At 38.1% G+C, this 17,970-nt stretch overlaps 1 protein-coding gene across 1 annotated transcript in view; it reads right to left on the bottom strand.

Moving 5' to 3' along the window:
* ros1 (ROS proto-oncogene 1, receptor tyrosine kinase) overlaps nucleotides 1–17,970 on the bottom strand; it is a 105,808-nt gene that overhangs the window by 76,507 nt on the left and 11,331 nt on the right. Inside the window, 11 exon segments of the mRNA XM_031902705.1 lie at nucleotides 2,327–2,518; nucleotides 4,100–4,275; nucleotides 4,884–4,994; nucleotides 6,183–6,413; nucleotides 6,541–7,058; nucleotides 11,388–11,485; nucleotides 12,281–12,465; nucleotides 13,585–13,701; nucleotides 14,609–14,685; nucleotides 15,632–15,839; nucleotides 16,188–16,323. Coding sequence (XP_031758565.1) covers nucleotides 2,327–2,518; nucleotides 4,100–4,275; nucleotides 4,884–4,994; nucleotides 6,183–6,413; nucleotides 6,541–7,058; nucleotides 11,388–11,485; nucleotides 12,281–12,465; nucleotides 13,585–13,701; nucleotides 14,609–14,685; nucleotides 15,632–15,839; nucleotides 16,188–16,323 — 2,049 coding nt within the window.

Raw genomic sequence — 17,970 nt, 5'->3', positions numbered from 1 at the left:
ACTCAGTCTTTTTGGGTCTATCAGCATGGCATATTTTGACTTTGCAAGATTTGCCCACTCTTCTTTGCAGAAACACCCCAAATCTGTCAGATTGTGAGGGCATCTTCTGTGCACAGCCCTCTTCAGATCACCCCACAGATTTTCAATCAGATTCAGGTCTGGGCTCTGGCTGGGCCATTCCAAAACTTTAATCTTCTTCCGGTGAAGTCATTCCTTTGTTGATTTGGATGTATGCTTTGGGTCGTTGTCATGCTGAAAGATGAAGTTCCTCCTCATGTTCAGCTTTCTAGCAGAAGCCTGAAGGTTTTGTGCCAATATTGACTGGTATTTGGAACTGTTCATAATTCCCTCTATCTTAACTAAGGCCCCAGTTCCAGCTGAAGAAAAACAGCCCCAAAGCATGATACTGCCACCACCATGCTTCACTGTGGGAATGGTGTTCTTTTGGTGATGTGCAGTATTGTTTTTGCGCCAAACATATTTTCTGGAATCATGTCCAAAAAGTTCAACCTTGGTTTCATCAGACCATAACACCTTTTCCCACTTGCTTTTGGGAAACTTCAGATGTGTTTTTGCAAAATGTAGCCTGACTTGGATGTTTTTCTTCATAAGAAAAGGCTTTCCCCTTGCCACTCTACCCCATAGCCCAGACATATGAAGAATATATTATTGTTGTCACATGTACCACACAGCCAGTACTGTTGCTGTAGGCCTTTTGGTAGCCTCCCTGACCAGTTTTCTTCTTGTCTTTTCATCAATTTTGGAGGGATGTCCAGTTCTTGGTAATGTTACTGTTGTGCCATATTTTCTCCACTTGATGATGACTGTCTTCACTGTGTTCCATGGTATATCTAATTCCTTGGAAATTCTTTTGTACCCTTCTCCTGACTGATATTTTTTAACAATGAGATCCCTCTGATGCTTTGGAAGCCCTCTGTGGACCATGGCTTTTGCTGTGGGATGCAACTTAAAAAATGTCAGGAAAGACCAACTAGAGCTGAACTTTATTTGGGGTTAATCAGAGGCACTTTAAATGATGGCAGGTGTATGCTGACTCCTATTTAACATGATTTTGAATGTGATTGCTTAATTCTGAAGACAGCTACATCCCCAGTTATGCAACCACATTATTTTTGTTTTTTTGGTTTTCTTCCCTCTACCTAAAAGATTTCAGTTTGTTTTTCAATTTAGTGGTACAGTTTAAAGGTCACATTAAAGGTAGAAAGATTTCTGAAATGATTTATCTTTGTCTCATTTTTGTACAGCACAGGAACCTGACATTTTACCAGGGGTGTGTAGACTTTTTATATCCACTGTAGATAGATAGATAGATAGATAGATAGATAGATAGATAGATAGATAGATAGATAGATATGCAGTGTTACATTATGTAGCTATGTAGCATGTTTGCTTTTGTATAGTTCAAGATAAATAACTACGCAATCTATGCAATTTATATGCATACACCGTACATATTTTCAAATTCCTTGTACAGAATTTATATAATTAAATGACTGGTAGCTTATACCACCGTATGTTTTTATCTGCACTGTTTGTGTGTGCATGTGTGTTTGAGTTTATAGGCTAGAATCGGTTGTGCTAATTAATGTGCATGAATCACTACAGAGAGGGTATAAATCAAGCTGACCCAATTATGGTATGGTCCGGGTGCTCATGCCCCAGAACCTCAGCATAGGGGAGCCACACAGGAAGACGTTCAATAGGAAAGGCAGGCACTCTGGAAATCCAAAAAATCAAAAAAGTAGTAAAGTAGAAGCTCAAAATTAAAGTAAAATCAAAAAATACTTTATTTTAGTTATACACATACATGCTAGCAGAAGCCTTACGCGTTTCGTACCAAATGGGACACTTAGTCATAGGCTCTTTGGTACGAAACGCGTAAGGCTTCTGCTAGCATGTATGTGTATAACTAAAATAAAGTATTTTTTTATTTTACTTTAATTTTGAGCTTCTACTTTACTACTTTTTTGATTTTTTGAATTTCCGGAGTGCCTGCCTTTCCTATTGAACGTCTTCCTGCATGAATCACTAGGCACAAAGCAGAGCACATACATGTAGAGAGGGCATCCTGCACTTCCCACCTACTAATGAATAGGTGTAAAATAAAGGGTTATCTATGGACATTGCAGCTCACAGTATTTTGCACCTATATGTAGCAGGTTAATTTACTCTGGAATGCTGGCTAAAACGCTGTGTTGTGATAGAAGCAAATCAGACTGGACCAATTGTTTAAAAGCCCATTACTTTTACGTATGGTAATGTACCAAAGGTGGTGTAGTGCATTATTCTTTATTGCAAAGATTACCTGTTTGTTGGAAAATAGTGTCAAGTTTTGAAAAAGCTTGTAGTTCTGTCCATTTAGCCTGCTACTCTCCACAGTGAAGTCAGTAGTCCAATAAAGGAAAGCATTAACTGAATCCACTGCCATGTCATTCACTTGATATTGAGCCACTACCACAGTTTCAGCACCTGCAGTGGCCAGCTGTTTTCTATAAACCTGTACACAAAAAAGGTTAAGTGCATGTACATGCTGGCCTAAAACAATACATTCAACCATTTCCTTATGTTCCACTTTTTATAACTCCATATCTTTCAGTTATGAATAGCGCATACTCTTCTTAATATTTTGTTTTGTTCTAGTTGAATTGTTGCAAATATGTGTATGTATATGTAGTGATCAAGTCCCCCACTGTATGCACCTGAATACAAGGCCCATTGTTTGAAACAGACTTCGAAGTGCTCTAAAATGTACACCTAACTACCTATGGAGTTATCTTGGCATGTTGGGCTGCTGCACTATTCCATGAGGAATAATGAGCAACAACCAGACTGCCAGTGCTGCTTATAAGGGTCTGTATTTTTGGCCAATCAAGTCCTGAATCAGAACTGGACTGGAACATCAGGTCCTGGCCCTGCTTCAATACTTACAAATCTAAGCATAAAAAAATAAAATAATGTAAAATAAAACATGCACAGTGGCATAACTAGACGTTACTTTGTCACATAATAAATTATTTTTAGGGTTTCCAACCTCTAAACCTTTTCAAAGATAATTGTTACACAAATGAATAAAATGAGAATCAATTTGGTCCCTCACTGGGTTCTCTATGCCTCCTTTCTCCATTACGCAATATTCTTCCCCTATTGATATTCCTCTGAATGTATAATATGAACTAGGTTGGGGAGCTGCACTAATGTACTATGTATATGATAAAATATACAGACTGGTGGATATATAACTTGCTGTGGATTCTTATTGTAAAAAAAAAAAAAGCCTGTCTTTATATCTTTGCTTTTTTAAGGAATGCTTGCATGGGTCTAGTAGGGTCTGGTAACCTATAGCAAGCAATGAAAGGTTTGCCTAAGATGGAAATGTTACCTGGTTGGTTGCTATAGGTTACCAGAACTAGAAGAAACTTTGCACCTTGCATATATATATATATATATACATATATATGTATAAATGTGTCCATAGATTTAAAAGTAGATGGAGGAAAGTATACCTGCACACTGCAAAAAGCTTCTGATAGCTGGAAAATAATAGGGAATTGGATTCACAACAAATGATTTCATTATTTTCCATCAGAAGGAAATAGGTTATAACTACAAAACATTGGTTACTGCTGGCACTTCGCCTTTATCAACTCTGCTATGTATACCTTTGCCATTTTTCCAGGACAAAAATAATAACATTCTTATTTTAGTTTTAGTATATTAAGGTATATTATATAAAATAGTATATGACTAGTGTCGTTGTAACTCCAGAGCTAGTGAATGGATTGGGGTGTAATGGAGCTGGCAGAGCAAAAATAAAAGCATTGATCTCAAATTCTAAATTAAGTAAGACATAATGTATTATGCAATTACCAATCTACCAGCCTGGTTGGAGAATTTAGCCTGGGGGATAATATAGACCTGATGTAAAGCATGACCCCAGTAGCCATGTGCTTTGTTTCTTTTATGAGATTAGTGTGACCATGGAAAAAAAGAATCATATTTATTTCTACAAGAGTAAATTGGTTTTAAATAATTTGATCTATATATTCTGTAAGGATCCATTTTAGTTTAACTGTCATACCATGGTGCTGAATTTGTCAGCCCAGTAGATGCTTTGTCCAATCCAGTCAAGTGCCAGAGGTCCAGCTCTTTTTATATCAAGAATATTAATTTCAGAGTTGGTAGAATTTATCTCCCAGATGTTTACGTGTCCTGTTACATTGCTCCAGTAGAGTGTACCATTGTACCAATCTATGTCTTCAAAGGAGAAATGGCTATTGTTAAACCTCTTATTAAGTGTCATTCCTCAGCTTTTGAGTAGGAGTTAAAACGGACCTGTCACCCACACATAAAAAGCTGTATAAAAAAGAGTCCATTGCAAATGAAACATAAAACTCATATTCTTTTTTTGTTATTAAAACATCCATACCTGTTATAAATGAATTTAAAGATCCTAGCAATCAATCATATATTGCATGCCCTGCCTCCATGCCTCAGCATAAATAAGCTTGTGGAGCATACACAATATTTTGGGATGATGCAAAGCTTGTCTTAATAAGAGTGTTTACAAAATGGCAAGTGCTAGTTGTATACTGAGGGAAACGAGTTTAATATAATTTATGTAGTGTAATTTAGTTACTTTGCTCAACTAACATGATTAAAAAAGAAATTAGAATAATTTTTAAGGTGACAGGTCCCCTTTAAGTGTAATTTCTTTGTAAGAAGTGAAAACATGTGTGCTCAATGTACTACAAAGTTATATAGTCGCAATTTTTTTTTTTTTTTTTTGGGAGCCATAGCTACATGCTAATGCACAAATACATACTGTACTTCTGATATGTACAAGCTTGCTGCTCCATTTTTACCTGTAATGAGTCTGAATTTTTCAGAAACCAATATTTCAGGACCAAATGTGTCCAATGGTTGCTTCCATAATCCATCAACGCCTACAGCCAACAAAAAACAATCTTCTTCCTCTGAAACAAAAATCCAGAATTTAGATGTGACCTGCCACATAGATCAATGAATCAGCCAAGGATCTGGTTATTCTATGACCCCACCTTGCCAATATATCTTTTCATGGATGCACAGTAGTACAGGGCAGCATTTTTAAAAGTCCCTACTCCCTAAACATGTTTGAATATTATCTGTGAAATATTTTGAATGTATTTGAACCAGGGACCTGCACTTGTAGTTGTTAGCTTTGTTAGTTTTCAAGTAGCTATAGTCTGCTACAACTGCTATTAATCTAGATATAGCTGCTCTGAATTTCTCATCTGCCTGTTGCAGGTTAGTTTAGCTTGAACCTGGGTGCCCTGTTTCCTGCCCTGGTTTTTGCCCTTGTATTTGTTATGGAAATTCAGAAACCAGAGGTCATTTGGGGTAGGAGAGGTTTATTTATTCACATAGTTTATATATTCAAGAAGTTTATTTAGCACGGACATGGGTTTTGTGCAAAACCAAGGGTTAGAACCCAGGACAAAGGCAGCACAGTGTAGACTTTGTTACACAGGAGCATACAACATGAGAACATTGAGTATGGGCGTTACCAGTGAGAGAGCATAGAGATATCTCATCATAGCACAGAAAGCAACTGCTATTAAGCCAGCCATACATGCAACGATAATACCGTGCAAAACCTCCTTTCATACGATATTCAGTGTATGTATCGCTGCCCAAAGAGGCGACCGATATGGCAGAAGGCTGCGGATATCGGTCAACTCGTTGATCAGCCCGGTTAAAAGATTTTGATTGGGCACCTCAAGGCTGAATCGCCAGGTGGAGGTACAATTTCTATTGTTTCTACCTCCATATCTGACGATTCAGCCCTGAACGTCAGTGGAGGGTGGGAATGATCTTTCGTGCGACCAATGGTCTCACAAAAGATCGGAATCGCTATGTGTAAGGCCACCTTTACAGCCAAACAGGTAGCTCTGTCTTCAAGGCCATGGTAGTATTAACCAAGACTAGCTTGAGAATAGAATCCATCCAAATGGATCCAGAATGTATTCTTTTTCATATTGATCTCCTAGTTTGAGTTTGCCTTATGATTCTGTGGTGGTTTACCTGATTCTGATGCAATATATCTGACTATGCCTAGATCGGTCCTTAACAGGTGTGACTCCCTGACAGGATTTTAATTATGCTAGGTCATTTTAACTCACCTAAATGCAGAGTAGTTCCAGTGATAGGCAATGTCCATTGACTTTTCCCAGCAGGAGATGACGCTTGTATAATAACTTCATATTTAGTAGACACATTTAGTTTGTTCACTGTTAACACATTAGAAGATATATTATAGAAAATCTGTTCCATTTTAAGGTTTTGCGCAGATATATTAACATTATATCTCCAGTCTTGCCAAGCTGCTGGACCTTAAATATAGAGGAAAAATATACATTATATTTTTACAGTCTAACATGATACCACAGTAGTGAGATTCAATCAATATTACTCCATTATTATTACATGGAGTACAAGGTTATTTGATTATTACAGAGATTACAGCAAATACATGCTTACTAGATGCTATGGTGGGCTTTGGTGGCTTCCACAAAATTGTGGCAGTCTGTGTACCAAACAAGACCATCACTTGCTCAGGCTCACTTGGGACAGGAAATGGTTGTATGGATTCTCCATATAAGACAAGTTTGTCATAATCGGTATATATCGCTCCTGCAAGATCACAGGTTACTAAGTATTCATTATACCAATATCGATCTAAATCGAATTCTTCAGAATACACAGATTTTCCATCTGTGAACATGACTTTATTGTCCAAAAAAATATAACTTCTAATTTCTTCAAATGGGTTCTTTGGTATTTCCCTTAGGAGCTGAGTATCAGAACCATCTTGAAAGGCAGATACAATGGAAATACATTTTTCACTGAAAGTATAAACCACTCTCTTGGACTGAACATTAATCACAAAATCTTGAATCCCTTTTTTGATAACTATATGGTTTGTTAAGTTGTTCTCTGTGGAGTACTGTGGTAGAATAACTCTGTGAATTCCATCTTCAAAAAGAAAAAAGAGATATCTAGGAGAAACAAAAAACTGTCAATCATAGCATTAATTAAACATCGTCAGAATATATACAAAGCTATATCTTTGACATCTTAAATTATAGCATTAATAAGTGCATATAAGGAGAAATATAGCAAATCTTCTTGGCAGAAAGAAACACACCCTAAATACACATATTGAAGGTTGTGAATATGTAACAGAAACTGGATTATAACTCCATATGAAGTTACTAAATTTCCAAAATCTTAAAACATATTAAAGGAGAAGGAAAGCTAAAATCACTGGGGGGTGCCAAATGTTAGGCAACCCCAGTGATTATGATAGCGTACCTGATACCCTGGGCTGGTGCTCCTTTTAGCAGAAAATTGCACCAGCCCGGGGTACATGCAGGCGAGCGATCCACTGCCACAAAAAGCCGACTTTTTTGTTAAAGTGCAACTTTTCACTCTACTGTGCATGTATAGCCGGCGCATAGAAAGAAGACAGAAGAGGAAAGCTTGCCTCCATGTACCCCGACTGGTGCATTTTTTTGCCAACAGGAGCACCAGCTTGGGGTATCAGGTAAGTGAATACAATCACTGGGTGGTTCAACCTTTCCTTCTCCTTTAAGGGTCATTTATAAAGACAAGCTAAATTGCCCCAGTGCATTTGCCCACAGCAAATCAGAAATTAGTTTTGATCAAAGCAAATATTTATATAGGCAACTGCATTGCAGCAGAAACAAATAGCGAACAAGTCCGGGTAATATTAGAAAAACTTACATGACAGGGTATTCTGTAATCTATAAAGATTCAGGAGACTGTTTAAGGGATTCATAGTTACAAGCTATATAAATGTTAATCGTAGATTTATACTACTGTACATTTACACATAAATTTTTTATGAATAAGAAGTTCTTCTTTCATCTGGATTACCATAAGTTTTTCACTGACATCTAATCACCCATTCAATCACAGTGAACAATGTTTTTGGGTGTCTGCACCTTCCTTGATACATTATGCAGCATGTGTTTAGTTCCCTTTGTTGTTGTTTATTTGGAGCACATGGCCATGCATCTGTGCAGGGATCCTTTTATATCCTTTTATACCCGTGAGCCACATTTAAATAGAAAAAGTGTTGGAGAGCAACACAAGCATAGAAAGGGTTCCTGGGGGTGCCAATAAGAGCTATAATTGGCTACGTAATAGCCCCTATGTGGACTGGCAGCCTACAGGAGGCTCTGTTGGGCAATATACTTGGTTTTTATGCAAACAAAACCTCCTTACCAGAAATTCAAAAATAAGCACCTGTTTTGAGGCCAACATCAAATTTTTCCCCTTTACAAAACACCAGTAAGGGCAGTGATCCCCAACCAGTGGCTCGTGAGCAACATGTTGCTCACCACCCCCTTTCATGCTGCTCCCTGTGGCCTCAAAGTTGGTACCTATTTTTGAATTTCTGACTTGGAGGCATGTTTTTGAGGCATAAAGACCATGCGTACTGCCAAACAGAGCCCCCAGTAGTCTGCCACTCCACACTGGGCTACTAATTAACCAATCTGAGTCCTTATTGGTCACCCACTAGGAAAGTTTTTGTGCTTGTGTTGCTCCCCACCTTTTTTTTCATTGAAATGTTGTTCATGGGTAAAAAAAGTTTGGGGATCCCTGAGTAAGGGATTAATAGAGTATTGTTATTGTTACTAGATGGCAGGTGAGCCATATTAGTTAGGTTTGCTAGTAGCAAGATCCATAGAGCTCACTGTAGATGGTGAGAGACAGAGGTAAGCCACCTACCTAAGCAGCTGAGGCTCCATCAAGGTGCCTTGCCAGTCATCGATTCAGTGTATAAAAAGCTAGAGTTAGAAAAGTGCTGTTAATGCAAAGGCAACATGCCTTAATCAGGCTTTATGTGCCAGAACACTGAGTGTCATTAGAGCCACCTAACCAAAGGGCTACCTTTTATAGAGAAAAATACCAGTTTTACTATAATTTAGTATACTGTACATGGATACTTATATACAGTGGCTTGCAAAAGTATTTGGCCCCCTTGAACTTTTCCACATTTTGTCACTTTACAGCCACAAACATGAATCAATTTTATCGGAATTCCACGTGAAAGACCATTACAAAGTGGTGTACACGTGAGAAGTGGAACGAAAATCATACATGGTTCCAAACATTTTTTTACAAATAAATAACTGCAAAGTGGGGTGTGCGTAATTATTCAGCCCCTTTTGGTCTAAGTGCAGTCAGTTGCCCATAGACATTGCCTGATGAGTGCTAATGACTAAATAGAGTGCACCTGTGTGTAATCTAATGTCAGTACAAATACAGCTGCTCTGTGACAGCCTCAGAGGTTGTCTAAGAGAATATTGGGAGCAGCAACACCATGAAGTTCAAAGAACACACCAGACAGGTCAGGGATAAAGTTATTGAGAAATTTAAAGCAGGCTTAGGCTACAAAAAGATTTCCAAAGCCTTGAACATCCCACGAAGCACTGTTCAAGCGATCATTCAAAAATGGAAGGAGTATGGCACAACTGTAAACCTACCAAGACAAGGCCGTCCCCCTAAACTCACAGGCCGAACAAGGAGAGCGCTGATCAGAAATGCAGCCAAGAGGCCCATGGTGACTCTGGACGAGCTGCAGAGATCTACAGCTCAGGTGGGGGAATCTGTCCATAGGACAACTATTAGTCGTGCACTGCACAAAGTTGGCCATTATGGAAGAGTGGCAAGAAGAAAGCCATTGTTAACAGAAAACCATAAGAAGTCCCGTTTGCAGTTTGCCACAAGCCATGTGGGGGACACAGCAAACATGTGGAAGAAGGTGCTCTGGTCAGATGAGACCAAAATGGAACTTTTTGGCCAAAATGCAAAACGCTATGTGTGGCGGAAAACTAACACTGCACATCACTCTGAACACACCATCCCCACTGTCAAATATGGTGGTGGCAGCATCATGCTCTGGGGGTGCTTCTCTTCAGCAGGGACAGGGAAGCTGGTCAGAGTTGATGGGAAGATGGATGGAGCCAAATACAGGGCAATCTTGGAAGAAAAACCTCTTGGAGTCTGCAAAAGACTTGAGACTGGGGCGGAGGTTCACCTTCCAGCAGGACAATGACCCTAAACATAAAGCCAGGGCAACAATGGAATGGTTTAAAACAAAACATATCCATATGTTAGAATGGCCCAAACAAAGTCCAGATCTAAATCCAATCGAGAATCTGTGGCAAGATCTGAAAACTGCTGTTCACAAACGCTGTCCATCTAATCTGACTGAGCTGGAGTTGTTTTGCAAAGAAGAATGGGCAAGGATTTCAGTCTCTAGATGTGCAAAGCTGGTAGAGACATACCCTAAAAGCCTGGCAGCTGTAATTGCAGCAAAAGGTGGTTCTACAAAGTATTGACTCAGGGGGCTGAATAATTACGCACACCCCACTTTGCAGTTATTTATTTGTAAAAAATGTTTGGAATCATGTATGATTTTCGTTCCACTTCTCACGTGTACACCACTTTGTATTGGTCTTTCACGTGGAATTCCAATAAAATTGATTCATGTTTGTGGCTGTAATGTGACAAAATGTGGAAAAGTTCAAGGGGGCCGAATACTTTTGCAAGCCACTGTATATATATCATTCTCACCAATACCATGTTACTTTTACTTCCTTTAAGAGGGATACCTCTGGGATGCCTAAGGCACCAGTGCCTTGTAACAGCACTGTATAAATGTTTTTTTCCCATCATGTTTAGTATCTCCAGGGCTTTGTGAATTGAATGGTGGATCATTGTCAGTGTACAAATGAGGTGGATTTCCTGGCAAGAATACATAATTGTTTTTTCCATCTAAATCTGCCCTTTGTTTGCACTGAGAGGCTGACCCCATGTCTGTCAGTACAGATAGAATCACATCAGTTGGCATATCTATGCCAGTGGAGAAATCACCAAGTGTGACATTGCCTTTAGTTTGAAAAGCTGGTGTGTATGAGTGTGTAGTACCACAACTATACTGCAGTGAAGTTCCCACGGGAACCCTATGTTTACCCTTAGGTCAGGCAGGTTGGGGTAACCAACTATTGCGGATTCAGGTTGGTTGCAGGTCAGACTAAGGAAATACACTCTTCCTCTACTCTCAAAGTTTTCCTGTCTTGGAACCTAAGGCACATGCAGAAGTAGCGTACAGAGCAGAAAGAAGCAGTTTTGGGGTGGTAGCCGGTACTGTAAACAGAAGCAGAGATCTGATAACTGCATAACACAGTATGGCATGTAGTTAGGATTTGTGAAAGAGATATGCCTGGATGACACTGCATCCTTCTCCTTGCATACCAGAGGCAAAGTTGAAAATGCTGTGAACTAATACTTACCCATTAAATGGGTCAGCCTCAATTTTTATGGGATTCATTTCAGCTGGTGATCCAATTTTCTGAGCTGATGTACATTTTTTCAAGCCACAGTTGTACAACTAAAATAAAACATATATATCATCATTTGTAGGTCCCTTACGCACAAGTAATTATTCTGTATCATACAGAAAAAAAAAAAGAGTGTATCAAAATACATACTGTATATTGCATTCATGTGTGTTTTTTATAGACACATTAAACACATAAAAATGCAGCATGTTTAAAAGAAAATGCTGTGTAATGCAGCTGTGCTAAAATACAGATATGGATGTTAGTCGGTACATCCAGGCAGAATAAAATATAATCAATATATAAATATATTTATTGTTAATATAAATATTTGCATGAATGATCATGTTTGATATAACTTTTAGGATGATATAGACATATAGTTAATCTGTTGGGCTTCGGTTTTTCTTTTTGTTTTTCCTGTTTGTTCATCAATTCTCCAGTTTGGAATTTCATGACCTATCTGGTTGCTAGGATCCAATTTACCCTTAGCTATTCGCTAGGGTAAACTGGACCCTAAAAAAACATAAAAACCTTAAAACCATAAAAAATAGGAAAAGATGTCCAAATGTAAATTGCCTTATAATTGTAATGTCTACAATTTTGTGAAAAATCAAGGGCTGCAGCATGAAACAGGAAGGTAAGAGAAATAGGGGCAAACACAGTCAGCATAAGTCTGTGTTCAGAATTAGTATAGGACATTGTTCATATTAATATAGGACAAAATGGACATTGTTCATATGCCAGCTAACATTTTTACTTTATACATACGGGGGTGTAAAAGCTTTCAAACTGCAAGTTCAGTTAAATTCAGCAACATACAAGAAATATTTGGAAAAACCTACCTGCTTGTCCATGACAAAATAAATTTTGTTATGCAGCCAGTCCACGGATAAGGAACTAACAGAACTTTGGCCAGTATAAAATATGTTTAGATCAGATGCAGTTGCAATTTCGCTAACTCCTTTTACCCAAATATGGTTCTGTTCTGAGAAATAGACCTCTTGTGTATGCATGTTTATAGAAATACCTGAAAGAGGAGACTATCTTAAGATGAAAAATTTCACAAATCTAGAATGGAGCAAGTTCTTAAAAGTTGACATAGTTTGTAAAAAGTATAAAAGGACACAAATGACTCAATTTCACATACAGGTATAGGACCCATTATTCAGAATGCTCGGGACCAAGGATAATGCTGGAAGAAGATAACCTTACTGATCTCCTTGGAGATCTTTCACTTCTAAAATGACTTTAAACCACCTAACTGAATCAACTAAACTGGCTCCTGTAGCTTCCTCTTAGAGAGGTGAAGTCCCATGAAGAACACCTCATGGTTTGTGAGTCATACCCTTTTATACTGTAGAGCACCTCCACCTAGTGGTCACTGCTGAACTGCAGGGGAAACTCTCTTTTAACCTGGAAAGAATAATTATAGTACACACACTATTAGGACCACCCTTATGTGTCCATATCCCAACAAAGCCCACCCACTGGTATGCCTATCTAAAGGGGAACCCAGGCAAAGGAGCCCAAATCTTAGGGTCCCTACACAGATAAGTGACTCATTCAAGATGTTGTACACCAGTCAGTCTTTAGTCAGAAAATATCATCAGGTTTTTTTTTATATTACTCCTTTTTTTCTGGACATAAAGTAGCTTTTTTATAGAGTTAGAATGCATGTCAATTTTTTATATCTATGTGCATGTGTTTATATTAAAGTACTGATGAACAGATATACAGTGTTTAGCTTATTCCAAAAGTTTGCAAAACAAGTGTCTCTCCAAATTGCAAACTAGCAGCAGGACTCTAGAGTGTGGCAGGCAAGCCTCCTCCCCCCCCCAGAACTACAATATGCACGTAAGCAGCAGGACTAGAGTGCGGAAGGCAAATCGCCCCACTTTAGAGATTAAGTAAACAAAACAATTTTAAATATTGTTGATTATCCGTTTTGGAATATACCAAGTTTAAAAAATAATGTATAAAGGTTCCAATTAATTAAAATTTCTTGATTCTCACCATTATCTTACATAAACTATGCACAGACAGTAATGTGGGCCTAGTGCATATATTAAGGTAGAAATCAGGCATGATGCATAGATGTTTCCCATTCATTAATTAAACTTGTTCTTAACCAAAGAGGAATTCTCACTTGTTATTCTGTTTTCCATCATAAGGCATTGAGCTTCATGAATACTATCTTGCAGATTGTCCCTCTTCATTAGAGTGTTATTGCTAGACAGAAAGAGCCATGGGGATTTATCTGGAACTGGAACAGACATTGATTAAAAATAGCCAACCCTGTTATACAGTATATACAGTAAGTATTATTCAGCTAATGGTATTCATTAAAAAAATTTTTACTAATTTGTATTATTAAAGAAGATAATGAAAATAATATTTTTTCTACTGTAGTATTTATTTACAATTGTGTCTTAGATGGTTGCTGTTATATTCACTTCCTGCTAATCCCTTTAAATTAAGCTGAAAAGGTCCATATTGTCTCAATTTTGTTCAGTTTTCTTGAAGTATATTTTCCAGCATTAAAAATGAACATAGACTATTTTTTACCTTTGTCAATATATAAGTAGGAGAGACAAGCCAGCATCCTTTGAGCTATGCAAAAGTATGCTTTGGATATAGTGCAGAAGGTAGCTGCTGAAGTTTAAGATATCTATATATATCATTCTCAACAATACCATGTTACTTTTACTTCCTTTAAGAGGGATACCTCTGGGATGCCTAAAGCACCAGTGCCTTGTAACAGCACTGTATAAATGTTTTTTCCCATCACGTTTATTATCTCCAGGGCTTTGTAAATTGAATGGTGGATCATTGGTGCAGGGGCATAGTGCGGCATGTGCCAGCAAGCAGTTGAAAATTTGAGGCTATGACATGCGCAAATACGGAATTGATGCCAAAAAACACCACGCAAACTACGCGTGCCAAATTCAGTTAACTCCCCAAAAAATAGGGGGTTGACAGCTCTGCTTTCATAATGAAGGGAGGCTGTGAATAACTGCCCCATCCTCTGTGTGATTATACCTATTATACCTACAACCTGGCACAGCAAGATACATTCTCAGCTGTATTTAGAACATTTACTGTACATAACAGCTACAGATACCATCATAGTTACTAACTGTGTATGAGAGTAGTATAATATGGATCCATACTTGTAGCCCTCACAGTTGTTATATTTGCTTCTGATGCAGGCCCCTCACCTTCAGCATTAATTGCCATAATGGAAAATCTGTTTAAGAAATAAGCATTTTACACACCATTGAATTATAATTCAGATCTCAATTTAATCTAGTTCAAATAGTTTATGAAGTTCTAAACATATTAGGAAGTTAAAATGGCATGAGTTCACTAGTGAATACCAACCTCTTAACCAAATCATTTCATTATTTTTCTATTCAGGTCCCAAATCTGCTGGCAGTGCCTCTTTTAGTAACATCTGCTAAATCTGTTATACAGAATAGATATGATCTAGCACTAAGACAGTGAAAGAAACACATTAATTCGGGCATTTCTTCCTGAAAATGATGTGTAATATATTCTAAAGGAAGAGTAACACCAAGATGAAAGTGTATCAAAGTATTATGTACTGTTTCCCTGCACTGGTAAAATTGGTATGTTTGCTTGAGAAACTACTATAGTTTATATAAATACCCTGCTGCAATGGTTAAACAACACACCACAAGCCCTCTTGCAGTGTATCTTTGGAGGGGCCGAGTGTGTACCTAACCCACAACTGCGAGCCCCCACCCCCCGCACACACGCGTCTGCTCACTGCGCATCTATAGCAAACATGCACACAGTACAGTGTAACCTTCCTTGCACTGAATAAACAACTGTCTTGACCGTGTTTATATCACTGCAAATTATAGGGCCTTGCTAAGTACTTGGGAAAATAAAGCATAAAAATAGATTATAATTATAAACATATTACTCTGTTTGCAACAGATTTTAGCTTGTTTTGCAGGGACTTCTGTCTGTAGAAACATCTAGAAACATTACTATGTTGTTGCTTTTTAAATAGGCTCCTGTTTTGCTATGGAATTCTGGGCATTTCTAGGGCAAAGTTTTTTTAGTTACAGTCACATAATCTAAAAACCAGTGGATAGGCTTTTTTAAAAATGAACAGTATAATTTGTCTGATGAAATCTTTTTATTCCTGAATAACAACATATTACCTGTATGTAGTCTCTGGCTTTGTGGAGTAGAACTGAAAACTGAGCCTTCCAGTGACTGAATGATATCTCTGAATGTCACCTTCACTAGAAAGCGTTAAATAATATCCAACAATAGGTCCATTTGGGAAAAGTGGAGGAAACCAGCTGACTTCTATTATGTCACTGCTGAGGCTTCCTAGCTCTTCTATAATAGGAGCACTTGCAGGAGCTGTAAAATAAATCATACAGTCAAAGATTAAACTGTTGCAGATGTTCCTGGACTGTGTTTTAATGATGGAACTCTGTTGCACTGGCAAATACTTGGAGAGACTTAGAAAATTATCCTGCCCTCTTTGACTAGTTATATACTGATCCATGATTTATCATGCTATAATAATTTTAAAGGAAAGAGATTAAAGCTTCTAATTTTAATACTTAGCGCTCCATCTGTGCTAGTTTACCCTCTGAAATGTAAATGCTTTATCCTTCCAGATGTGTTGTTGTGCCCTCTGTACAGACACAAACCACAAAGCAATATTGCTATTAGAATATGCTCCAGTCAGGTTTATAGTCTTACCTCCAAATGCAAGTGTCCGATAGGCAGGGCTATGTTCTGAATAAAACTGTAGGCGACATATAATCCAGATTACTCTGAACTGATATTCTAAATATGGTTGCAGATTAACCACAGTGAAGGGTGGCTCTTCTACAGTCTGTTTTCATGAAAATAAAAAGAATTAATAATTCATTAAATAATGTAATTAATTATAACATAAAGATAAAGAAATATTTAAAAACTGCAATTTTTTTCCAAAGAAATTGTATAGATAAATAACTTTAGGGCAAGAATGGTATAAAGGTATAAAAACTGGGAGTTAGTCAGCAAACTTTTAAGCAACCCTCCAGTCATTCAAAGTGCTTACATGAGACCCTGTACCGCTGCTCCTGTTTGCTGACAACTGCACCATCCCAGGGTAGTAGTGTAAAAAACCACTTTGCTATTATCTTCTTCTTGTTGGATCCTCTCTAGGATCCAGTCTGGGTGTGCAGTAGAGTGAAAAAAGCTTATCTGAGAAGCAAAAAGCTGGCTTTACCCTCTAATGCACACTGGTCTGGAGCTGCAGTAAAGATTGAAGAGGCAGAATAAGATTACGACGTGGACCAGTGCAATTTTTTGCGAACTGGAGCACCACAGGTAAGAGATTTTGCATCCCCCAGTGGTTATACCATTCCTTCTCTAACAAAAATTGTGTGTCATTTTTCCTTGCAGAGCAAAAAAGTTATTGTTGTGTCTGAAATATGTATAGTAATTTTTTTTACATTTCTACCATTTTTTATATTATTTGACCCAGCAGAATGCACTAATTCCTTTCAGGCTATGAATGCTGTTTACTTTTGCCTCAGAACAGTGTACCAGGCACTTTTAATTGCACCAAAATGCAGTTGGAATCTTAAAAAAAGAGACTGATTAAGGCAAAGATTTGCAACCTGTAGTGCTGGCTGGAAACCTGAGTTGGATTCTGTCTGCATGGAATTTGTATGATCTCTCAGTGTCAACATAGGTTTTGCGATGTACCATAGTTTCCACCCCTCAGATGAAAACTAAGGGTGTATAATAGGGATAAATGCTGGGACAAATGTGAGATATGGATGTCATCAACTATTGCTATGATTCTATGGAGTTATATGATGTGTGAGGGTTAAAATGTGCTTGTGTATACATCATTAGATGGTGGTAAGCCATAGGGTTGACCTTAGTATTGTATTTTCTGGGAAGTTTCTAGAATAAGTGAGGCCATTGGTTTAAATGCAATTTCCCAGTTTGGTTGCTAGATAATAGACTAGACCTTAGTTTGGAATTCTCTGTGTCGTTTCTAGAATAGAGGATGTCCTGGAACCTGTATAAGGGGGATAGGAAACAGAAAGAGACTATTTGTTCCTCTTAATATTGAGGGTGAGCCTCTCAGTAGTCTTGAAAACTAGTGCTTTCTAAGCCCAAGCCCATGTGTAGCAAGCTGTTTGTGGGTAGGACAATTTAGCTCGTCTCAGAGGTAAGAGACAGCCAGGCCAGTTAGCACAAGTATCTGGTTTCCCACCAAGAAGGATAGTATGGTTGTGTTCCCCGTGTTTATACCATTTGTTGGGGAACAACATGTGGGTTAGTCCAGGCAACCTGAGAAGCTACCAGTTGGGACAGGGCTGGAGTTATGCCGTGTAACACAGAGCACAACAGAGAGACTAGGCGACCAGGTACCTCAGGTTGGTAGCCCCAGTGACTCTTCCGGGCTAATCTACCATGTTGCAGTAGCTAGGCTACATGCAAAGCTGTCCTGGTTTTTTAGGCCTGAATTCCTTCACAA

This window comes from Xenopus tropicalis, chromosome 5 (genome assembly GCF_000004195.4).
Source record: "Xenopus tropicalis strain Nigerian chromosome 5, UCB_Xtro_10.0, whole genome shotgun sequence".
NCBI lineage: Eukaryota > Metazoa > Chordata > Amphibia > Anura > Pipidae > Xenopus > Xenopus tropicalis.
This window is presented reverse-complemented; position numbering and strand designations above follow the sequence as displayed.